The sequence below is a fragment of the Rousettus aegyptiacus genome, unplaced genomic scaffold (assembly GCF_014176215.1).
Source record: "Rousettus aegyptiacus isolate mRouAeg1 unplaced genomic scaffold, mRouAeg1.p scaffold_m13_p_7, whole genome shotgun sequence".
Taxonomy (NCBI): Eukaryota; Metazoa; Chordata; class Mammalia; order Chiroptera; family Pteropodidae; genus Rousettus; species Rousettus aegyptiacus.
The window spans coordinates 81,204,374-81,229,165 of record NW_023416310.1 but is presented as its reverse complement, the minus strand read 5'-3'; the positions used below and the strand labels follow the sequence as shown (position 1 = coordinate 81,229,165).

General features: G+C 35.9%; 2 protein-coding genes across 3 annotated transcripts; one reads left to right on the top strand and one right to left on the bottom strand.

Annotated features, from left to right (window-relative positions):
• Positions 1 to 7,210: 7,210 nt before the first annotated feature.
• CCNG1 (cyclin G1) lies at positions 7,211 to 13,696 on the top strand. The gene is made up of 7 exons (XM_016167080.2): positions 7,211 to 7,442; positions 8,555 to 8,818; positions 10,244 to 10,497; positions 11,087 to 11,165; positions 11,248 to 11,346; positions 11,561 to 11,755; positions 12,545 to 13,696. Exons 2-6 carry the CDS (start codon positions 8,555 to 8,557, stop codon positions 11,750 to 11,752), a joined length of 888 nt encoding a protein of 295 aa, XP_016022566.1. The 5' UTR covers positions 7,211 to 7,442; the 3' UTR covers positions 11,753 to 11,755; positions 12,545 to 13,696.
• Positions 13,697 to 16,824: 3,128 nt separating this feature from the next.
• On the bottom strand, positions 16,825 to 24,592 carry NUDCD2 (NudC domain containing 2). Of its 2 annotated transcripts, none has more exons than XM_016167081.2 (4): positions 24,322 to 24,592; positions 22,415 to 22,463; positions 22,027 to 22,178; positions 16,825 to 19,720 (listed from the first exon to the last, which is right to left on the bottom strand). In XM_016167081.2, exons 1-4 carry the CDS (start codon positions 24,508 to 24,510, stop codon positions 19,637 to 19,639), a joined length of 474 nt encoding a protein of 157 aa, XP_016022567.1. In that variant the 5' UTR covers positions 24,511 to 24,592; the 3' UTR covers positions 16,825 to 19,636. The 2 variants fall into 2 exon arrangements, with proteins under 2 accessions (XP_016022567.1, XP_036080034.1); XM_036224141.1 differs by having other exon boundaries at positions 22,027 to 22,103; positions 24,322 to 24,564.
• Positions 24,593 to 24,792: the final 200 nt, after the last annotated feature.

The following is a 24,792-nucleotide window of genomic DNA, read 5'->3' as shown; positions in this document are numbered from 1 at the left end:
ATGTTAGGAGATGAATTCTCATTTCAAGGTCAAAACAACTAAAAGATTAACTTATTATAAATAACAAAGGGCAAAAATCCTGATAATATTGCTCAGTTTAAATATAATTAATCATTGATGTCAGCAGTGCCATAAATTATAATTTATTTATCTCTTAGAAGGTTACTTATTTTGACAGAAAATAATAATATTTAACAGTCATTGAGCCCTTAAAAGTGCTCTTTCCAAGTATTTGTTCAATTACTTCTCACAACCTTTGACGTTGACATGGTGCTGTTATTTCCCAATTACAGTAGTCCCTCCTTATCCGCAGGGGGTGTGTTCCACGATGCCCAGCGGATGCCTGAAATCACAGGCAGTACTAAATCCTGCACATACTATTTTTTTCCCAATAACTACATATGCACTATAAAGTTTAATTTATAAATCAGGCATAGTAAGAAATTAACAATGATAACTAATAATAAAAAAGAACAATTATAAGAATATACCGTAATACAAGTTGTGAGTATGGTCTCTCGCTTTCAAAATATCTTGTTGTACTGTACTCACCGTTCTTGTGATGTGAGATGACACAATGCCAATCTGACGAGATAAAGTGAGGTGAACGATGGAGGTTGTGATGTAGCATAAGCTGCAATTGAGCTTCTGACTATACAACGAAAGGAGGATCATCGAGCCACAACAATGTTATCTCTTCTACCCAGAAATTTAATGCCTTTTTCATCTTAACTAAGCACTTACCATGTGCTGTGACCATAACTTTTGCAGTTTGAGGTGCTACAGCAAAACCAGCACAAATTTCTTTTTCTTTCTTCACAACTTCACAGATAGAAGATTCATTCCTACCGAAGATTTTAGCAACCTCAGCAGACGATTTTTTTTTTTTTTTTACTCCTTATTAAGTGAAGAAATTTCGCCTTTTCACTTAAACCAAGTGTTTTTGGGCTTCTCTTTGGCATATCCAAATTGCCAGCATCACTACTCTTGCATTTTAGGGGCCCTGACTAAGTAAAATAAGGGTTAGTCGAACACGACCACTGTGATACCTCCACGGTCGACCTGATAACCGAGACGGCTAAGTGACTAATGCAGGAGGAGCATAGGCAGCGTGGGGAGGCTGGACGGGGGGTTGATTCACGTCCAGGGCCGGAGGGAGCAGAACGCGCGAGATTTCATCACGCTACTCGTGGATCTTGCTTTTGGAATTTTCCATTTAATATATTTGGTTGACCACAGGTAATAAGCCAAGAAAAGTGAGATTACGGAGAAGTGAGGACTACGGTGAAATGTAAAGGGACCGAGGCTGTGACCTGAGAAAACTGAGATCCAGACTATAGCTTCTCCCTCAGTGTCTCAACCATGCCACTGCTTTTAGTTATTAAAAGTTCTACAAGGCCAGGATTGACAGGAAATTTCTTATTAAAAAAACAAAACAAAACAAAACCAAGAAACAAGAAAAAAACATGTTTCAATGCTATTTGGCAGTATTATTTATCACATCCAAGTATTTTCATGCTCACATACACTATATTTATGGTTGCATGATGTAAATATATGTATATTTCCATTAAAAATAGAAACTTCCATAATGTGCCTTAAGTTTGTATTCTATTTGAGCTAAATCTATGCATGGGTGTCTTCCAATAAGAGCTAGATATTTTAAGAAGGCTTGAGCAAATTGGCACCTTGTTCCATCATATTTTAACTACATTTGGGTACATAAAAATGCATGTTTTTACTTGTTACTCTTACATCAGCACTGATAGAATGCTCCTGAACTTGACAAAACAGAATATTTTAAACCAAGAAGAGTCCTTTGAATAATTTGAAACCGTAAATCATGAACATAAAATTAATGTAGAAAACATTGGCATTTATAAAGGATTTAGTGATATTGCTTTACATCTATTTAGAGAATTTTAAGCACGCTAAATACACAGATTTCTGCTCCTTTCTGTTGTTTGCTTCCATTGTAGTCTGTGAATATTTGGCTAGGAGCTTCTATAGCAATACAGCTGACCGAATGTAAATTGACTGATGTCATATGAGCCCTTAGATTGTTCCAGTAGTCAGATAATTCTTTTCCCCTGCTGGCTCTTTGCTATTATTATTTAAACATGCACAAATCTAGTTCATCTTTGAAAAGCAAAATATATTTCTCAGTATCATGTCCACCCTCTGCCCACTGCCTCCACCCCTCACAGTGAAGCTGCTTGCAAGGGTGGTTTATACATACATTGATTTCATTTTTTCTCTTTGTCAATAATACTTCATTGTATCCTCTTTGCAGCATCATATACTGGTCTCGCTCTCTCCTTGACACCCTTTCTCTGGATTCCTATAATATATGCTCTTTTGTCTCTCTTGTCCCTAACTAATCTACTGCTATGACTCAAATTACCTCCTATATTCTGACGAGTCCCAAAACTATCTGCAGCACCAAATATTTCTCAAGGTGCATTTTGGACCTCTCTACCTGGAAGATATCTCTAGCTCACATCAGAGTCTTTCCCCACAAACTGGTCTTTTTCCTATATCGCCTCACCATAGCACATATGTAGAATTCCCATTCAACCTTTTGCTTAAACCAGAAATTTGAACATTATTCCTGACTCCCCCATCTTCCTGATACCCTAATTGATAAAATCTAATCAACTGTCACAATCTATCAGCTTTACCTCCTGTGATTTCTTGAAGCCATCTCCTTCTTTCCATTCCCACTCTCACTTCCTCAGTTCAATCTTGTCACTTTTTTTCTAGGTTAAAGTAATGGACTCTTAACTGCTCTTCCTGACTCCACTCTTGGTCCCCTCTTTCCAATATTCACACTGATGTCAAATGGTCATTCTAAATCACAAATCCAACTGTTGTGGTCTCTTTAAATTCCACGGTTGGTTCCCCAAAGCCTGTAGAATAAAGTCCAAATTTCCAAGAATGGTATATATGACATACATGGCCCTTCAGGATAAGCACCTGCTTCTCTCCTCATCCCATTGCTAGACACACACACACACACACTCTCTCTCTCTCTCTCTCTCTCTCTCTCTCTCTCTCTCTCTCTCTCTCTTTCTCTCCCCCCCCCCACGGTTTAGCCAGAGTAATCCATACTTCATCAGCAGAAATTCGCTTTCTCTTTCTTCTGTTCCTTTGCACATACTGTTGCTTTTGGAATGCCCTTTGCATTAGCCTCTTCACTTGGCTAAATCTTTCAAAACTCAAATCAGGAGTTAAAGAATTAAAAGGTGAAAGAAATCAGGAAAGTGGTGACCTGATATAAGGAAGCCCTTCACCAGTTTAAGATCAACCTAGAGGACAAAAGTTCTGACCTATGAGGTCCTTTATTCTAGTACAATGCAAAGGGACCGGAAAGCTAGATTAGAAAGTACAGTGATCCATTTTCCAAATCTCAGCTATCAAAACCTTCCATGTAGTGTGTGTGTGTGTGTGTGTGTGTGTGTGTGTACACATGAATCCTTTTCTAAGAGGAAGCTTAGCAGCCTAGGCAGAAACCTGAATAAGGAGACTGAATCTCTTCCATTTCCACCCTGTCCTACCAAAGCATCAGACCCGAGACAGCTTCAGTGTGGGCTTCAGACTAGAGAAGAGACACACCTAGAGGATAATGACCCAACTGATCCTTTTAATCCCTTACCTTCACAGAGGACAACAGACAACACAACCTGTGGCCCAAAAATCTTAACATTTTAAATCTGGGACTACAAAATACAATAGTCTGAAACTTAGAAAGTTGTCATAAAATATCTGTTGAATGGTCAAACAGAAAGTAAACAGGAAACATGGGAGAAATATTAATGATTATCGAAGCTGGGTACTGAGTCTGAAATATTCCGAAATAAAAACTTTAAAAAAATGAGTATAATCCAAGTTCAAGTTATGTGAAAAGCATATTTAGTAAACAATAAATAGGAGTTACTGAATAGGAGACATACAAAATACACCTCATTTCTGAAGAGCATGGTAATATCAGAGTTGTAAGAGGACTAAATAAGATCATGTGTATTTAAGTTCAGCACATGGCCTGGCACATGGGAAAATAACATTTAAAATGGTATAGCTTTGGGGCCACAGGGTATGTGGCCCAAATATATAACATGGGAAATGTATAACAAATGCTAACTCTTATTATTATTAGCTGATCTAGGCTTTGAGCTCTGCGCACAACAGTCTATGGTTGTTAGACTAAATGCTAGAGAGCAGATCTCTCCCTAAAGTCTCCAGTGCCTTAACATAGCACTGCTTACCTGAAAAATAAAGTTTAGTTTTTCATGGAATATAGTAAAATCTCAATTAATTGGAAGAGGTTCTTTTATCTAAAGTAGCTAGAATCTCTGAATGGCAAGATATACGTGACATTAGTAATTTGTTTTCTATGTGAACTTCTCCCTGTCCCCCCACCACCACCCAGACTACACACAATTTCTCTGGTATCCCATGGGATAATAAAGACTCGAAGAATCCACCACCAAGCAAGTTCTCTTCCAGTGCATAAGACATAGCAGATCCACTAGATAACAGTTGTAGAAGTAGCAAGGGCTGTAATATGTAGGGCTGTAATAATAAGGAAGTAAAGGGTACAGAGACTTTGCTGAGATCCTTTTGATCCTCACTTCCCCAGCCCTCATCACTGTTGACAAGCCTACCTCCAAACTTCTGGGCGTGTGTCAGGGAGCCTGAACAGAGGGCGAGGTGCAAAGCCTCCTCCAATCTCCAGGATAAAAACAGAACCAATGAGGTATTTCCCTATGAGTCAGGGAAGCACTTCGCACACTAGCACTGCTATGCCTGTGTGTTAAAATTTTTGTTGCTCAAAGGCACTTCTGCAGTCTGCAATGTGGAGAATATGATTAAATCTTCCTGTTACTGCCTGGGATTCTCGCCTAGTCTCAAAGCTATTTTTCTGAGCGCCAGTTCTTGCTGCACTTACCTGTTGTTAATGAAGAACTATGAAGGTGGTAGCTGAATATATCACTGAGCCTAGAAAATACCCTAGAAGTCAGTCATTTGAAAAATTCCTCAGAGAAATTCAATACTAAATCTACACATCTTTAAAAATAAAACCATAGTCAGTGAAGGTCTCGCTTTCTTTTATAAGACTACATAATTGAGTACTTTTGCACATTTTGCTAATTAGTGTTTAAAGCTGTTTAAATGATAGTCTGTATTCTAATATTATGGAATAAAAATGTCAGTGGGGGTGAAAGAAAAGAAGAAAGGTAAACTGTCTCGTTGATTTGATTGTTATTTAACCAAAGTTTCTTCAGTGCTACTGAAATAAATTTCACGTAGAGAATTTTGAATTTAATAAAAGTAAAAACGAGACCCTAATGTCAGAGAAAACATTTTTATCACATAAATAATGATATCTAAATCTTCATGTGAAAATTTCAATTATAAATAAGGTGTAGAAATTAACATGCAATTTAGATATACACCTTAGTGTTAAATAATTCTCTGATTCAAGACAGAATAGAAGATAGTGTGACAATAGAGAAAACAATCAAATGAATGTCTCAATGAGACATTTCAAAAGAAATATTAATAACTTAGTAATTTATTAATAATTACTAAATTAGTAATTTAATAATATAATAAATAATAATAAAGGCTATTATTTATTAAGTACTTACTGTGCCTATCTCATTATGTACTTTGCATTATTTAATCCTCTCAATAACCCTTTTAATAATGTACTTTTACTTCCTACTTTTGAGAAAAGTTTTGTTTTCTAGTCACTAGCCTGTGATTTGAAAATAAGTCAGTTGTATTCCAAATTCTATGTGTTTATATCATCCACACAACTACAGGTTTCGTAAAAACAGGGACGAGTTAATTTTTTTCTCCACTGGCACACTTTATGTGTTCAATAGATATTAGTGAAGTGTGCAGGAATATATATTCGTAATTTTGTTACTAAAGCCAAAAGGAGAAATGTGGGCATTTGTGAACTCACACATTATTGTAATAAGTACTTTTTAAATGTTTTAAACTGCCTGTTTATGTTCATTACATAAGTTTATTTTCAGAGAAGACAAAGGCCCCTTACTCAATTGCAAGGCTACACTTAGTCAAACTGACCTGATTATGTGGCTTAGGTATTATTTTGCAATATTAACTCTTTCTCCTCAGTTTACCCTTCCCTTTCCTCCCCACAACTCTGCCTGCATTGCAGGGCTTGGTTCTGTGGCATCGCCTCAAGGAAGCACATGGTTAGGCCCACAAACCTTTCAGATTTTCACTTTTTCAAGGCCCAGATAACCATTAACCAGGAAGAGGCCACAGGAAGAGAGTCAAGTACAATGCGAGAGCACTGGTACCTGACTCCTTGCTCACCAGTAATGAGGACCTTTTAATGTAGACGGCTCTCATTTGTGACAATCTGGGAGCGGGGTGGGAGAGAGTTCAGAAAGGCAGGTCAATTTTGTTCCCAATAACCTGGCAGAGATTCACAATCAGTGACAGTAAATAAAAAGGATATTCCTTCAGAAAGGGGTCTGTGGGCTGAGAGTCATAGCCACTACAATTATTTTTGCCTATGCATTTCTCTTACGAGTCAACCACATACCTTTCATCTTAAGCCACTGAAAAACTATCAAATTTTCTATTTCAATTTGCTAAAAAACCAAATTCAGAAAATCAGTGTACGCCCAAGAATTGTTGCCCAACTCCATTCTTTGACAAATTATACAAAAAGGAAACTAAGGGACGGGCCAATTAACTTCCAAAGCTCACAAAGAGAAACCTCTGGAATTTAGTAAACTACACCAAAGAAAATCTCCATCTGTAATGAAAAAACTGGCTTAACTTTTTTTTTTTTTTTTTGGTAACTAGCCACTGTGCTTTTAGAAAGGGGGCAGAATGGCTCTACTAAACCGCACGTTCCAAAAACACCCAGTACATTCTGGAATGTTATTCTGGTCAATCCGGCCTCCAGCAGGCACCTTACCAGGGCCAGGGTTGGTGCACGAAGCTTTTAATTCGCCCTCCTCTTCATTGAAGACTCTAGAAAATTCTCCAATGACTGACGCTTATACGTAGGGGGCGTGGTCTCAAGGGGTGCGAAGTTGATTCGTTCCAAGGACCAGTTCTCTTTGGTCCGTGGGACCATCCATCAAAAAGCTTACACCAATCAGCGGCGAAAACTTCCCCCACTCTCTTCGCAGGAAGGCCCCGCCCTCCAATATATTACTCCGGAGGTCGGTCGTGCTCCCTTCGGCTCTGAGCTGACCCAGGGGAGGGCAGTGTCGCTTGGGCGGCGCTGCGGAGCCCTCTACCCAAGACAGCGCCCCCTCCCCGGGCCTCTCCCCTCCTGCCTGCGAGTCCCCTCGCCTCGTAGGCCTCTCGCGTCTGATAGCGTGGGCTGAGGTGAGAGCAGGCCCGGGGAGGGTGATTACGGCTGAGGAGCGGCGTTCGCGGTCAAGGTGAGCGGGGACTGCGGGGTTGGCCTCTGCGTGCAGGTGGGGAGCGAAGCTGGGGGCGCGGGGTGAGGGGTAGGTCTGGCGCGCGCCCGTTTCCTCGACTAGTTCTCTGCTGCTGGAAGCGGCAAGCCCAGGCTAGTTCGAGCCTGGAGGGGCGGGGCCAGGGCCGACCTGTCGTGGATCTGAGGTGTCTCAGAGTCAGGTCGGCGGGGTCTCAGGAACCAGCCCTGCAGCGACACAGTGAGACCCTAAAAGTTAGCCCCCACCCCTCTCGTTACCCAACTCGAAAGATCCCCTGCCTTCTTGTCTTTCAGTTGATGTCGGGAGGGACCGTCCGTGTATCCAGGGCTAAGCTTGTGCCCGAGGCATTGGTGTACAATACCAATAATTAATAAAGTTACTAATAAAAATTTCTTTTAATAAAAGAACCCTGGGTTCATTTTGCAAGCTAAATGAGCCTCCCGCCCCCGGTAGGTGCCTCTTAACACCAATAAAAGGTAGTGATTGAGCGCTGTGTGCCAAGCACTGTGCTAAACTCTGCGTGAATCATCTTGTTTAATCTTCACACAGCCGGGGACAAATAGTCATTTCATTTTATAGACGTAGAAATAAGTTCATTATTATTGTCCAGGGTTGATTAGGCGGTTACTGATGCGCTAAACTCTATAACTAGGTGACCTAATTTATTTCACACAAGTTACTGAGGTAGGTAATAACCTCATACACACTTTACAGATGACGGCCTAAGGACTAAAAATTAACTTGAACAGTGTACATCGTTAATATGTAGCAGAATACATAAGGCCATCTAATTTCAAACTTGTGGTATTTTAACCTATAGCATCTGTTCATAGATCTTTTGACAATGAATGACTTGAACAAGTGTTTCTTGAATATTTGCATTTTTATTTTAAAGCATGACTCCTACCCTCTAGAAACTCATAATTTAAGATGTGACCAACTGATTGGGGGTGCATGACAGACAGCACCTTGCAATGACTTAGATTCACTAGCAGCACTGGGGGAGGGGAGACTTGCCTTATAAAGCACTTGGCACAATACAGTGCAGGAAGGGTTATTCTTACACTCCTTTCTGGGCTTTGTTCTATATATAGATGATAGAGGTACTGACAGCAACTGACTCCCAGAAACTGCTACACCAGCTAAATGCCCTGTTGGAACAGGAGTCGAAATGTCAGCCAAAGGTCTGCGGCTTGAGACTAATTGAATCTGCACATGATAATGGCCTCAGGATGACTGCAAGACTAAGGGACTTTGAAGTAAAAGATCTTCTTAGTCTAACTCAGTTCTTTGGCTTCGACACGGAAACATTTTCTCTAGCTGTGAATTTGCTGGACAGATTTCTGTCCAAAATGAAGGTATGTTTAAAGCTACACTACCCTGAGTGTTCCTTAGTTTTGCTCAATGTGCTTTGGAGATAGAATTGCTAGCTTTGGGCTGGCATTCATAAAATTGACCTTTTTTTTATTTAGCAAGTAGCAAAAACATGCTGTTCTGTATACTACAGCATTAGTAAATGCTCTTATACTCGAGTGATGCGTTATTAGATTTAACTTCTGACACTGAAAAATCAGTCTAAATCATTGCAGTCTCAGTAGAAGAATTGACTTGTTTTTAAGAAATTTTTCTTGATATGCTGGGTATTTTCATTTATTTACTGTTGTTTTTCAATTTAAAAAATGTTACTGGAATGCAATTGTGGTTGATAACTAACATCATATTTCTTTTTTTCTGATGCTGTCAACCACTTGGTCAACAGAATATATTTCCTAATCTCTATTCATGTATAAAGTTCTGTTTTAGCCTTAGATTTCTAGCATCAGTTTGCATACAGTAGAGAGTATCTTCTGAAGGAATGATATAATTATTTCCCTATATTGGAAAAGAAGCTCATCGGTGTAGCTTTCCGAGCTAGCTTGGCCTTTAAATGCCTTCGTTTTGAGTCCATGGTCAATGGTGAATAATGAGATGATCTGACAATTGAAATGAAACTCATCTTTTAGTCCTCAAGTACTTAACACAAGGAATCATATACAGGAGGAATTCAATAATTGGTTTATTGGAACAGACAAGAAATTTATTGAACAGACTAAACAACTCTTGAGACAGCATGTGCAGGCACTACCTTTGCATCTGTAAATGTGCACAGATGAATAATATACATCAGTCTTTTAAGTATATCAGTCTTATGTGAGAATGTTTGTGCCAATAGCTATCATACAGTACAAGGCATAAGAAAAATAATTATACCTCTAAAGAGGCATCAATATAGTGCTGAAGGGGTTCCAAGAAGACATTACAGACACTGGTAAAGGCTTCTTAAAGAAGAGATTGCTAGTGGATAGAGCTTTACAGGCAGAGTAAAAAGTATGTGCTATAGTGTTTTAAATTACTTTGTATGTGACTTTGTATGTGTTACTGCAAAGAAAACAGCCTGGAAAAACAACTTTCTGGAAAGAAATTGTACGTATAAGCTGTAAGGTGTTTCAGTCCTTTGTAAGCCTTTGACTAGTTAACTTAATTTGGTCCAACTAAAACACAGCGCTTATAGTTTACAGAGATTTAAAAAAAAAAAAAAGTTTATGTGCTAAACCCAAACATTCTGAAACTTAGTCCAGTTACTCCAAAATCGTTTCCAAGTGGGTCGATAGGCTATAATTGATTTTGTTAATTCCCTCTTAGTTGAGAAATATACCTCAGACACGTTTTTTATAATGATGGGTCTGAATTCAAGATTATCCTTTTTATTGAAATAAGATAAACACATGGGCTTGTCTTTTTAGGTACAGCCCAAGCACCTGGGGTGTGTGGGACTGAGCTGCTTCTACTTGGCTGTAAAATCAATAGAAGAAGAAAGGAATGTCCCACTGGCAACTGACTTGATCCGAATAAGCCAATATAGGTTCACAGTTTCAGACTTGATGAGAATGGAAAAGATTGTGTTGGAGAAGGTGTGTTGGAAAGTCAAAGCTACTACTGCCTTTCAATTTCTGCAACTCTATTATTCTCTCATTCAAGAAAACTTGCCATTTGAAAGGTATGTGATTTTGTTTTGAACAAAGATTTAGAAATCAGAGTGGTATTGTCTGAATGTTGCTTAAAATCAGTATTCTGGGAGAATTCCAATTCAAAATAAGTAAAATGGCAGCTGCAGCTCCTTGAATTTCACCTCACTGTCCAGCAGAAGTGAGAAGACTTGCAGTTATCAAAAGCTTCTTGAAGACTGAAGGCTAATTCTTGGGATTAAAGAACATTTCAACTTTTATTTATACTGTTTTCTATTTATAGATTATTTATAGACTCTAGTGGGTAATCATCTATGTGGAGAAAGGAACTTCAGTAGTTACAGAAACATATTAAAATGAAAAGAAGCCTTTATAGTTGTGGCATTATACCTTTTAATTTTGGGCCCAAATCATTTAAAATTCATGTGTGATATCCTTAAGGAATTAATGTCTCTAAAGGAAAGGTTTAGAGACATTAAGGTCTTTACCTTAAATAATTTATTCTCTATGAAAAGTGTACATAAACTTTCAAATTGACGTCAGTGTTTTTTTTAAAAATTTGTCTTTTGGCTAGATATAAAATTAGTAAAATAAAATTAATCTCTCATTTTCTTTTTAAAGGAGGAATAGCCTTAATTTTGAAAGACTAGAAGCTCAACTTAAGGCATGCCACTGCAGGATCATATTTTCTAAAGCAAAGGTATACTTCATATAAAGAGTAAAACTATTTATATATACCTGTTTTTATATTCAACATTTACTTTAAAATTTATCTCTTTTAGCCTTCTGTATTGGCATTGTCTATCATTGCATTGGAGATCCAAGCACAGAAGTGTGTAGAATTAACAGAAGGAGTAGGATGTCTTCAGAAACATTCCAAGGTATGTCATTGTGTAAATCCTGTTAACAGCTATAAAAGAAACTAAACTACTTGTACTGCCTCCTGAAATAAAATGAGATACCATGTGTTTGAAACTTAAATAGCTTATCCTCAAATTTTTTTGACAAGGGTATGTGTTAATAAGATTGCAATTATTACTATAGTTAAACACCATACGACTTTTAATTAACATATGTTTTTAAATGTATGTACAGATAAATGGCAGAGATTTGACCTTCTGGCAAGAGCTTGTATCCAAGTGTTTAACTGAATATTCATCAAACAAGTGTTCCAAACCAAATGTTCAGAAGTTGAAATGGATCGTTTCTGGGCGTACTGCAAGGCAACTGAAGCATAGTTACTACAGGATAACCCACCTTCCAACAATTCCTGAAACGGTCCCTTAATTGGTAAATTTAGTTCATAGTTACTCTCCATATAAAGAAAATTTTCTAATGCTATAATTTTCTTCTACAATTCAAGAATTAAAATCTGAGTTATTTTCAAAATAAACAAAATGGAGTTGGAATACCAAATGGAAAAATGACTTCACTGATCTAGTCAGCTAATATTTAAGGGCATTTACTGTATTGAAGACACAACACCCTAAGAGTAAGGAATTATATAACCTTTGATATGTACATTAGCTATGTTTTAAAATTATCAGTTTAGAAAACAGCACCCTCTTTAATAACCTGAATTTTAAAAGTAGCATTAAAACAGTGATTCTTAATCACACATTATTTTGCTATATGTAGACTCAAGCTCTGGCTCACTTAAAGTTACACAAGCCTCAGTAACATAATAGGACCAAAAGTTTGAACCATAATTTGAGACTGTTAAGCTTATAAGCAAAATCAGTATGATCTTGGATTTATACTTAAAGAAAATGTTAAGTATGGCAGATGGATTTCACATTGGGTGTCTGAAAAATGCCAGGGTATCCCAACCCTATAGTTGTTTATCATTGCTATAGCAATTGGAACACTGGAAAGTAGTTAAATGCAGTTGTCACTGACATATACATTCTTTACATCTAAATCTAACTCAGTGATTTAACCTTTTTTCCTGTTTAAAACTAACATTTAGCAAATCTACATATGGCATGATTATAAATCTTAGATATAAATAGTTCATTTTTAACAGTAATATTTGTTTGGTGGACTTCTGATAACTTGATTCTTTGTTTGTTTAAATAGGATTATTAAAACAAACTCCTCTGAAGCCTTTCTCTACAATCCTGAGCTGTGGATTCCATGTTGTCGTGGATTTAAGCTGTGAAGCCTCAAAACATCACAACTAGATTAGCACTGATGTTCTCAGATTTGGGAAAACTGCCTAATTAACATCATGCTATAGTGAAATTATGCTTAAATTTGAGTTTACCTGTGGGGTATACAAACAAAGCCAAGAGCATAAATGTGAAATGCTAATGACAAGTCTAGGAAGGTAAACTGTGAATCTTCATTTCTGATGCTGACCCAACTTTCTATTTGGGTCAGTATATTTAGGTGGTATTAAAAATGGTAACCTATTTGGTATAAACTTTAATCTTAAATTATGAGGTTTACATCAAAACATTTCACGAATGCACTTTTAAGGCATAACAAGGGTCATTACTGTAGGCAGTGAAAATGGTTTCTTGGCACCCGTAATGCAAGGAATAGATAACCCAGAGATGTGGACTTTATCCAGGAAATACACTTAAAATTTTTTATAGAAAGCAGGTGATGTTTATACCTATGATAAAAATGTTTTTATACAAAATATGCTTCAATCCATTTTTGTTGTATTAGTAACTCAAAATAAATTAACGTCACTCTGAAAACTTGGGGATTTAACACCCTAGAAGTTTTTACTAAGGACTTTTTATAAAACTGCCATTGCTTCTAATTTAGAATTTTGTTTAAAATGAAGAAACAATACTTTCACTAATTGCCCCTGCTGTGCCAACAGAAAGTCTTAAGTAAATAAGTGTCTTCATAATCTTGAGGTTGCTGAGGTAGTGTTCAGGATTTTCTATTAAGTCAGTGAATATAAAGAGATATACAGTGTTAAAAGTGTTGTAAATGGTTACTCAATGCAATCTGTAGCCTGAGTCCATCCAGGATGGCTGTACCCAATTTTAACATCATGTTAAGGGTAAATATGCACTGGAAAATAAACCAAAGAACCACAGTGTATCTTATACTTTTGTAAACCATATTTTGTAGATAACTTTTCAGTTTTCCCAAAAGGCTAATATCTTTTGATTATACCAGTGTTAATTTTGAGTTGGCAGAGGTACCCAAACCAACTACCATTGTTTTGGTTCTGAGGGATACACATTTCAATAAAGTTACTGAAATGCATTATGTTTTTTATTTATCCCTCTTCTGATTTAATAACTATCTTGGCAATGTTGATGGCAGAAGAAGCTCTCTCTACTTAGTATATTTAAATGTAACACTAAAGTAAGATGCATGATAGGAGAAACAAAATCTTTAAATGTATGGCGATTACTACTTAATGCTCTACTCGCTAATGGTTTTTTAAAACAGATACACGATGACACATATGCTTAGTGTGCATTAAAAAAGTGGATTTTTATTTACTGCAGTCACTTTTGTCATTAGATTTGTCACTACTGTGGATATCCTTAATACAAATTCACCTTAAAGTCAGCACATCTGAAGTTCTGTGCAAACCTTCTCACCTAGTTAAACAGCATTCCAGCAAGGTGGTTGGTAAGAACAGGTAACTGCCAAGTATTGTGTTAGTCTGCTTAGATCAATTGATAGTTATTATTGAGCTGACACAATATATAATTTTGAATGTTCATGTTTAATTAAACTAACGACATAAAAGTGGATACTACAAGGAGTTACTGATGAAAGAAAAACAAAAAAAGGTTCCTTTTGCACTTGACTCAGATTAGATATTTAATAACTCCTTTTCACAAGTGTTATTTTTAAAAAGGGCACTTGAACCTTATATATATTTCCGATTGTGCAACATACTACCTAAATTTCTGATCTAATAATTGTGGTTAGCAACAGTACAGTAGTTTTTACTGTCAGGTGCTACTGTCAGATATTTTACATGAATCATCTTACATAATCCTCCAAATTTGAGGTTATCCCCATTTATAAATGAGCCACAGAAAAGGTAAGTGATTATTAGCTCAAGGTCACATACCTGGTACTTAGAGGTGGGGTTCAAATGCAGGCAGTTCTGACCCAAAGGCTGTGCTCTTAACCACTGGCCACATCAATGATCATAGAACACTTGAGAATTTACTTTCCCTATGTTATACTAACATTAACTGTTTATAAAATGTGTTATTGCTTACTCTGTGAAACCTATAATTTTTCATAAACCAAAAACTAAGCATAAGTTAAATAAGATGAATTACAAGATAAGCCAATTTTTTATTAATCCAACAAAGTAGATTTAGGAGCAATCAAAGTGAGCAGTGAAAAAGAGGGACATTGAATAATGATAAAATTAATTCACCAAAGAAGACATGGCAATCCTAAATACTTATGCACCTAACATCAGAGCTTAAAATAAAAGCAAAAAAAGACAGCAATGAAAGAAAAAATAGACAAAGCTGCAATTATAACTACTTAAAACACTCCTCACTATCAGAAAATCAGCAAAGATGTGGAAGAGCTGAGTAAAACCACCAACCAACTGTATCTACTGGACAAAGAAACTTCATCCTAAAATAGCAGAATAAGCATTCTTTTCAAGTGCACATAGAACACTCACCAACATAGACCATATCCTGGGGCATAAAACCTTAAGAAATTTAAAAGAACTGAAGTCATACAAAGTATGGTTTCTGATCATAAACTAGAAATAAAGGGAAAAATCTCTCTAAACACTGGAAATTACAGACTTCTAATTCATGGTTCTAAGGTGTAGTCTCCAGGGAAATAATATATTTAAAACTAAATTAAAATGAAAATACCATAATAAATGGAATAGAACTAAATCAGTGCTTAGGAAATAATGTATAAGCATCAATGCTTTTATTGGAGGATGGGGGGGGGGGGTGAGTCTCAGTAATGTAAGCTTCCATTTTAAGAAACTAGAAAAAGCAAAATAAACCCAAAGCAAGTAAAAGGAAGAAAGTCATTAAAAAGGAGAGGTTTAAAAAAAAAAACAATAAAAAAACAAGGGAAAAAAACCAAAAACAACTTAGTGCTTTGAAAACAGCAATACAATCAATAAACCTCTAGCTATATTGACAAAAAGACAAATGACAAAACTTAGGAATGGAAGAGAGGTCACTACAAACTCTAAAGACGTTATGAGGATTCTAAGGAGATACCACAAACAAATCTATGCTCACTGATTCATTCTATGGATCAATTCCATAAAAGACAAAATTTAAATAAATTAAACAATCTGAATAAGTACTATAATTATTTTTAAAAACTGACTCCATTATTTAAAACCATACTGGCAAATCACAAAACCCATTTACAGAAGACTTTACACAAACCCTACAAATCTCTTCCAAATTAGAAGAATCACTTCTTGATTCATTTTATAAGTCTAGCATCACCCTGATACCAAATCAAGATAAATACAAAAAAAAAAAACACCCTGTTGACCAATATCACAAATGAACAGACATAAAAATCCTCAACAATTAAATCCAGATATATAAATTGAATAATACACCATGACCAAGTTGAGAATGGGGGGAAGGGAGGGGGAGAATGCAAGCTGGTTGAAAATCAATCAATATAACCCACCACATTAACCATCTAAAAAATGTATAATCAACACAAAAAAAGCATTTGAGAACATTCAAATCTCATAAGAAAAATTCAGCTAATTAGAAATAGATGAGAATTTCTTCAATCTAATAATGGTCATCTATGAAAATCTACAGCTAACAAAATGGTAAACTACTGAATGCTTTAGAAACATCCAGAACAAGACAGGGATGGCTGCTTTCATCACTTCTGGTCTAGGAGGAGCAATAAGGAAAGAAAAAGAAAAGACCAAGAGACTAGAACAAACAAAACTGTTCTTATTTGTGGTTTATGCAGAAAATTCCAAAGAATCAACAAAAACCTACAACTAATATGTGACTTTAACAAGGTCACAGGATACAAAGTCAACAAATATAAATCAAACATATTTTTAAGCACTAGCAATGTGCAATTAGAAAAGAACATTTCAAAAAAATATATCATTTACAACAGCTTCAGAAAATGAACACTTAAGAACAAATCTAACACAAGATGTAAAGGTTCTATATGCCGAAAACCACAAAATGCTGATGACTGAATCAAAGAGATCCTAAATGGAGATCCCATGTTCATAGGCTGGAAGACTTACACACTATTCCAATGGAAACAAACAAACCAACCAACCCCAGTAGGACTTTTTGTAGCTATAGACTAGCTGATTCTAAACTTTATACAGAAAGGCAAAGATACTTAAAATAGCCTAAACAATAACTGCACATAAAAAAAACTTGCACTTGAACGTTTATAACATTATTCATAATAGCCAAAAGGTGGAAATTTCCCAAATGTCCATCAACTGACAGATAAACAATGTGTGTTAGTCACACAAGATTTTAGCCATACATACAAAAAGAATGAAGTAGTGGCACATAACATGGAAGAACTTCTAAAATACATATTGTGAAAGAAGCCAGTAAACAAAGACCATATATTATTAGTCATGCATATGAAATGCCCAAAACAGGGAAATTTATGAGATGAAAAGTAAATCAGTGGTTGCTTGGGGTGGGAAATGGGGGGAAGACGACAGCTAAAAGGCATGGGATTTCTTTTTGAGGTAATGAAAATGAGGACTATGATAATGGTTGAATACATATGACTATACTAAAAACCACTGAATTAATACATATGAAATGGGTGAAACGTATGGTATGCGAATTATATCTCAATAAAACTGATTTTAAACAAAGATTATATATGATTCTATTTATATGGAATTCTTGAAGTCCAATCTCACATAAGGAATTTTTGTGCTGACTGACCTGTTCAATCTAATTTTGGAGCTAACACATCTGTATGTTAAAATCCACAAAAATATTAATTTTACTGTATGTTTATTCAAAATATAATTTTTTAATGTCAAAATGAGAAGCCAATTAAAAGAAAAAAACGCCTCTTCCTCAACAATTCATTTCTAAAGTTATTAGATAACATGAACAAGACAAGCATCTTGACAAATGGTGTGGCTGGGCTTCAGTGGCCCACAGTGGAGTGTTAGGGTTCAACCCAAGTGAGAAAGATATTTCTGCTTGGCAGAGGGAGGGTTTTGGAGCCTGAAGAGAGTGACAAAAGCATTCATGTAGGTGGATGGCCTCGAACAGGGAACCAAATATATTAAGGATAATAGGAATAAGGTTTCTTACTGTTGAAAAGTTACAGAAAAGGTGAAAACGAAAATGAATCTCATGAGATTAAAAATAGAATTTTATGTGTGAACGCATGGTTGTTGATGTATAAACACATAAATGTAAATGTATGCACTACTTACACACATCATCAGGAATTGCTCACCAGCATACAGGTCTCGACTTCTAAAAAAATATTTTTCATTAAAGAGAACCAGAACTCCTTGGAAAAATGGCTGATTCTTGGACTACGGCAGGGAAAGCATAATAGGCCTGGTATATCGTGTGACAGAGAGTAAGAAATTGCTCAAATAATGATGCAGACATGTCAAAAGGATAAAGAAATCACCTAGACCAGTCTTCCACTGGCCAAATCTAGAAAATTTTTGAGCACCAAAGTAATGGGAATAATAGATTTAACCCAACGAATAAAGTAGAAAATTATGAGTCTATAAAGATATAAAATGAAAATTTGATGAAAAACAAGGCAGTACTTTGAAACTACCTTCCACAGAATAAACCTAGAGTGGCTTTACAATGGACACCACTTAATCAGTGATCTAAAGTAAATACCATCAACAAAAGGACAAAATGAAATTATGAACTCATGACCAGATGCAATAAGAAGCATCACTTGTTTAACATTCTTGCCAAAGATGCATAACCTGAATCTAATCATGAAGAAACATCAGATAAAAATCAAAATGAGAGATGTACAAAACTAGCCTGTAATCTTCAGAAGTGCCAAGGGTTTTGTGAGGAAAGAATGAAGACTTGTTCTAACAACATATGACATCTAAAGGAAAGGCACAATTCTGATTGGACCCTTTACTGTAAAAGACATTATTTGAACAATCAATTAAACCTGAATGGAATAGCGGTCTGCGTAGAAGGTCAAAATGTGTCAATGCTCATTTCCTAATTTTAATGGTTGCATTGTCACGTAAAACATGTCCTTTCAAAGAAATACACACGAACGTACTCAGATGAGATGGGGCATCATGCCATAAACTTACACACGAATGGTTCAGGAAAAAAAATTCTGTGTACTTTACTTGTAATTTCTCTGTATATCAGAGATTGTTTATAATATATATATATTTTTTTTAATTAGAAAGGATGTAAAGAAGATGAAGTAAAATTTCTTACCTATATGTCTGGATCACTGAAGATCAAAATGACTGTTATTTACTTATAATCACTGACCATAATTTGTTTTCTGTCACTAATGATGGAACTCACCCAATAACCACATTCACTTCAGCAAATCTCCTTTGTATTAAATCCATTACTACTGTTAGGTTTTTAATTATTTTTCAACTTTTTGACATAAAGTCATCTCTCAAGAAATAATATACTAATTCAGAAATTTTCATTAACTCAAAATTAACTTACTCAGAGTGTATCTGTGAATTGTTTTTTTCCTTTCTAAAAAAATTTTTTCAGTAATATAATTTCTTTGTGTGAATTAGTATACTTGAACAAAGGGGTACACAATTCCTATTTAGAAAAGTTTATTGAACATTATTCCTGTATCACACTTATTGAAAAAAAAGAAAACCTTCATTTTCCCTGAAGGCACCCTGTCAGTCACATGATTTATACTCTAATATATTGTTCTGTAATAAAAATACAAATTAAATATGAAATTAGTAAAATGCAGCATATAAAACTTCATGCTGAGCAAAAACAAGTTCAATTAAGTTACCATATATCAATAGAATAATCCCCACAGTATTTAAGATGTTTCCTATGTAAAATATATTTGAATGCAATTTTTAGAACCATAATTAAATATATTTTGCAATTTGTTAACTGTCGGCATCCACATTTTTCTTCCACCACATAATCTGTTCTTTTGACCAAGTTGGCAACATCCACTAGGATCCATAGCATGTAGCAAAAAAAATAGAGGTTATTTCTCAAGATTTGAGAAATCTGGTCCACCTTTAGTATAGTTTCCTGAGATTTCTGCTCCACTGAAGTCAAAACCAGGATTCTAAAAGAAATACAAAAAAATTTTGATAAAACATAAGGAAATATATAAGTAACCCAAAAAGAAAATTGTAATATGAAAATGGCAAGTGACACAAACTCTAAATGGCCAATAAACATATAAAAAGATACCGAACGTCATTGTAATCACCAAAATGGAACTTAAAACTATGAAGTATTTTCCAATTTTCAGACTTATAAATACTTAGAAGATCACTGTATGTACTATAATGTACACAAGTCTATGGGCAAAGGCACATTTTAATATCTGTTTATAAAGAGATTTCAATAGCTAGCATTAAAATCACTAGCATATTTGAAACCTTATGTCAGAATGGGTTCTAAAAGCTCTACATATAAGTGTACATTTAATTTTCATAACAATCCTATGAAGTACGCACTACTTCAAGGCCTTAGTCTTTCTGAATAGCATTTTATTTATTGAGTTCCTACTGTTTAGGAGACATCATTAGAGGCATGTGAAATTCAAGACTGAGCAAAGATCTCTGCTTTGGTGGAGCTACATTTTAACGGGAGCTCACTCAGGATAAACCATTAAATTATCTAGTGCAGGAGTCAGCAAACTTTTTTGTGAAGAGCCAAGTCGTAAATAATTTAGAATTTGAAGGCCATATAGTCTCTACCATAACTATTTAATTCTGCTGTTGCTGTATGAAAGACAACACACAAATAAGCATAACTATGTTAAAGTAGAACTAACTTTACTTCAAAAACAGGCAGTGGGCTGGATTTGACCCATGGGCCATAGTTTGTAGGCCCCTTACCTAGTATATTAAAAGTTGGTAGCTAATATGTTAAAAGTTGGCTAAGTGTGATATAAAAGAGAGAAAAGTAGGGCAAAATAAGGGAAATGAAGACATTACAGTTTTTAAATAGGATAATCAAAGCTCAAAGAATGCTCAATGAGCAATGACTTGAAAACAGTGAAGAAATTAGCCAAGCTCTGGGAAAAGAGCATTGCAGTCAAAGGACTGGCCTGACGTGTTTAAGACATGGCAAAAAGGCCTGTATGGCTAGAGCAGAATGATTAAGGGAGACAAGACAGGAGGTCAGAGAGACCATGGAAGACCAGATCAGATAGAGCCTTATAAAAGACCTTGTCTTTTACCACAGTGAAGGAGTTCTGAGAAGAGAAATGATGTAATCTGACTTGTGTTTTAGAAGATTGTGTTAACTGCTATTTTGAAAAGACAAAGGTAGAAATGAAAAAAAGAATTACAGGTAATCTAGACAAGACGTTAGAGGTAGTCTTCAGAGTGGTAGCAGAGTTGGTGGTAAGAAATGGTAAGATTCTAAATATCTGTGGAAGGCAATACCAGAAAAGCTTCCTGACAAAATGGATAGGATGAGAGAGACAGACAGGAAATGATGATTCCCTAACTTTATGTTTGGTCTGAACAACTAGTTTCCTTCAACTGAGATAAGGTGAGAGGTAGAACAAATAGGGAGGCAAGTTAAGGAGTTTATGTTGGACATGCTGAGTTTAATATGTCTGTTAGCCAACTGGAGATATTAAAAAGGCGGCTAGATAGGTGAGTCTAAAATATGGGAGAAAAGTCTAGGCTAGAGATATACATTGGGAGTCATTGTATAGATTGAAATTATCCATCAAAACTTTAACAGTGCTTTGATACAGTAATTCTTGTCCTCGATATCTATTTTAAAGAAATGTTTGAACAGTTTCACAGAGATGAAAGCACAAACTTTGATTTAAATAGTAAACACGAATGGAGAAATCTAAATCTTATCAAAGAAAAATAGCTAAATTATTAAGATACAAAGTAGAAAACACCTTAAAGAAGCTAAAATAAGTGAGTTTCATCTATGATTTAGTAGAGAAAGAGATCCAAGACATATTATTTAAAAAGTAACATGAACAATACACAGTGTAATTCTTCATTTATGCTAAAAACAAAACAAACCAACATGTTGATGAGATGAGAATGAGAGAGGCGTGGAATGCAGAGATGTTGATGAAAGGGCCTTTCACCTTTTTACACTATATAAGTCTATACTGATTGAATTTTTGAGTTTATTCATACATTACTGATGTACATTAAATAAATTTAAACTTAGAAATCATTACACTACAAATTCTTCTCAAGAAAATATTTTAAAAATCAAATCCACACATAGAAAGGCCATTTTTCTAACCATTTAGCTTTAAAAAAGTCCTCTACAGAATTTTTATAATTTTTATAACCACATTTGAGTTTTAAGTTCAAATTATTATTATTCTATAATTTTAAGATGTTTAGCTACATATAGTCATATATTTATGTGACTTACTTCTTTCTGGAATCTTTCTAATGTAAGTTTTCTTTGCATTTGGTCTTGCACCCAAGGATCAGCAGCATATTCAGATTCTAGAAGAGAAGTCCAACAATTTGCTGCGTCTCTCTTTGTCTTTGTAAGAACAATACGAACCATTTTTCTGTCCTCTAAACAAACAACAATCACAAAGAAATTAGAGTTCATTAAATTTTATATTTTCAAAAACCAGTAGGTTATCTTAACATACAATTGTTTTCAATACATTTCTAATACTCTATGCAAGTCTATATTGATTGAATTTTTCCAAAGCTGCAAAGACAAAGGACCTACTATAACAGGGAAAAGGTCTAAGACAAAATTAATTTTTAAAAAGGTTCTAAGATTTATAATAGATTACCCTTACCCAAAGTCCACGTTCCCTCATCAGCTATTGTAGAATCAAAGAGTTTGCCCTGAAAAACAAACATATAAGGTTCTAAAAATATAGATATTTCATTAACTTTTATACATCTTTTATGACTTAAGACTTAATTTTCTATCCAACCCACATATGATTGTCTAATTTGGTTCGAATAGGGAGATACAATTTTATAGCATTTCAACACATTTATAGGTGCTCAACCCCAAGTTTCCTCCTAGCGAGCATAAAGGAACCTCAATTACAATGCTTGGAATGTTTCTGAGAAAGAACACATGGCTCTCTAAAGAAAGATCGGAGCTCCTTCATTTTTAGAAGATGCAGAAATACTACTGATCACTGATGAGCCAAATATAAAATTTAATATCTGAAATGATTTATCAATTAAAATGAATTACGAGAGCTCTCCTGAAAGAAAAAATGTCTTTTAAAATAAACTTAAAAAAACTTTTAATCTATTTGTTGGGTGATTTGGCATTAAAAAAAAAAAGAATTAAGCACATACTATAGACCTGATGTCAGATTAGCTATGCATGATTATTCAGAAACTTGTTTTAAGAAAGAAATAAATGAAATGTAAATTTAAAAGAGAATGCATCTGTTCAAGTCCATTGTAATTTGTTGTTACTTGCCAAATTTAAGTTTTATGAAATGAAAATGTCACATAAAAAATAGAAGGAAACCCATTTTATTTCATGTCAGTATTTGGGATGGCGGGAATCTTACTGGTCTAAATGTATACTTAAAATCTTAGATTTAAGAGTTTCTGCTAAATTCCCAAATTATTAGAATTACTAAAGTAAATCTGAATGTGTGAACTATTATTCAGGCAATTGTGAATTGCACATCTATTCAGAAAGGTCATTAACACCCAAACTGAAATAAATCGATGTCTTTCATATCAATCTCTCTTTTCTGTAAGGCACTCGAATTACTCCTATATAAAATAATAGCTAATAGGCAGTGTGCGCTTATTACATACCAGGCACTACTCTAAACTCTTCATTTACATGGATACCATGTTATGCTCAAAAGGATCCTAAAAGGGTACTATAATTACTGCACTTTTTGGATAAAAGCTTAGAGACACTGAATGATGTCTTGCCCAAAGTTACAAAACTAGAAAAATGAAAGAGCCAGGTATTCCAAGCAGTTCCCTTCACCACTACACTACACTGCCATCAAACATCTTGAGCATCTAATCTAAGAAAGGAATTTAACTTCAACTTTTAACTATAACGTTTAACAAAGTGAATTCCAGATCCAAACAGCACTGGTGAGAATAAAAGGGGTATTATTCTCCTCACACACTTAACTATCCACTTAATCACACTAGAAACATGCAGAATTTTTCTAATTTTTAGATCTTACTGTATCCAAAAATCACATGACATCATCCCTGAATCCTCATCCCAATGTCCTTATTCTTTATTTCCTTCTTTACTTTCTTGTAACTGCCTAAATCTCTTTTATTTCAATGGTATTACGCCTCCCTACAGGAACATAACCTCTCTGAGCGCCGGAACCTTATCCGTCTCATTCTCCGCTGTTCTCCCAGCACTTAAGAGTAGAGCCTGGAAGAAAGTATATATAAGATAAATATGTCTCTTTGACCATCTAGTTAAGTTGTTGCCACCTGAAGACCCCAGAGGAACAAAAGTAGCTCCATTAGGTTTAGAAATAAAGCCAGAAAAATGGGCTCAAATGTCCCCGTTAATGGAGGACTGGTTCCGACCGGACCAAAACTAGGCCAACTTTATGGCTCTTTCAGCCAGCCAGAAAAGTCAAACGGCCATCCAACAAACCGTCTTTCTAAGGAAATCATGAACCTTAGGACTCGGGGATTTATGGAGACAGGAAGAAACTGAGCACCCGCCCCGACCGGCCGCTACCTTGAGGATTTCGCGGCCACCCACCGCCAGCGCCACATGCCGGCTCTGCAGGCCGCACTGGATATCCTGGGCGCGAGTGCCTGGCGGCACCTGAACTTCAATAAACACCTCCTCCAAAGTCTGGTACCACTGGCCCCACGGCGTCCCGCACGGAACTACCCCACTGCGCTCCTCGAACGGGGCCGACATACTCCCAGAGCCTCCCAGTGGCAGCGGCCCGGAGCGAGCAGAGCGCAAGCGCCAAAGCTCCACATCAGGCCCCGCCCCAGCCCCGCCCCTCGGGTCACTGCCCATGCGCAGGGGTGCAAGCTGGTGTCAGCGGGTTTTTGTTTTTCCCTTCCAACGGCCATTTGGGACACTGGCAGGACCCAGGCTGAGAAAACCCGAAATCTAGAAAAGTTTGCATCCAAGGAATGGTGGGAAAGCACTGGAACCCGTGAGGCTGGAACTCATTGCACCATCACCTATGTG

Excerpts from the sequence above, each read along its gene's own strand:
- CCNG1 (XM_016167080.2), top strand. The coding sequence starts at position 8,555 with ATGATAGAGGTACTGACAGCAACTGACTCCCAGAAACTGCTACACCAG. Across the intron at positions 10,498-11,086 it reads GAAAACTTGCCATTTGAAAG|GAGGAATAGCCTTAATTTTG; the intron begins GTATGTGATTTT and ends TTCTTTTTAAAG. Across the intron at positions 11,347-11,560 it reads GTCTTCAGAAACATTCCAAG|ATAAATGGCAGAGATTTGAC; the intron begins GTATGTCATTGT and ends ATGTATGTACAG.
- NUDCD2 (XM_016167081.2), bottom strand. The coding sequence starts at position 24,510 with ATGTCGGCCCCGTTCGAGGAGCGCAGTGGGGTAGTTCCGTGCGGGACG. Across the intron at positions 22,179-22,414 it reads TGAGGGAACGTGGACTTTGG|AGGACAGAAAAATGGTTCGT; the intron begins GTAAGGGTAATC and ends TTGTTTGTTTAG. Across the intron at positions 19,721-22,026 it reads TAGAAAGATTCCAGAAAGAA|AATCCTGGTTTTGACTTCAG; the intron begins GTAAGTCACATA and ends TATTTCTTTTAG.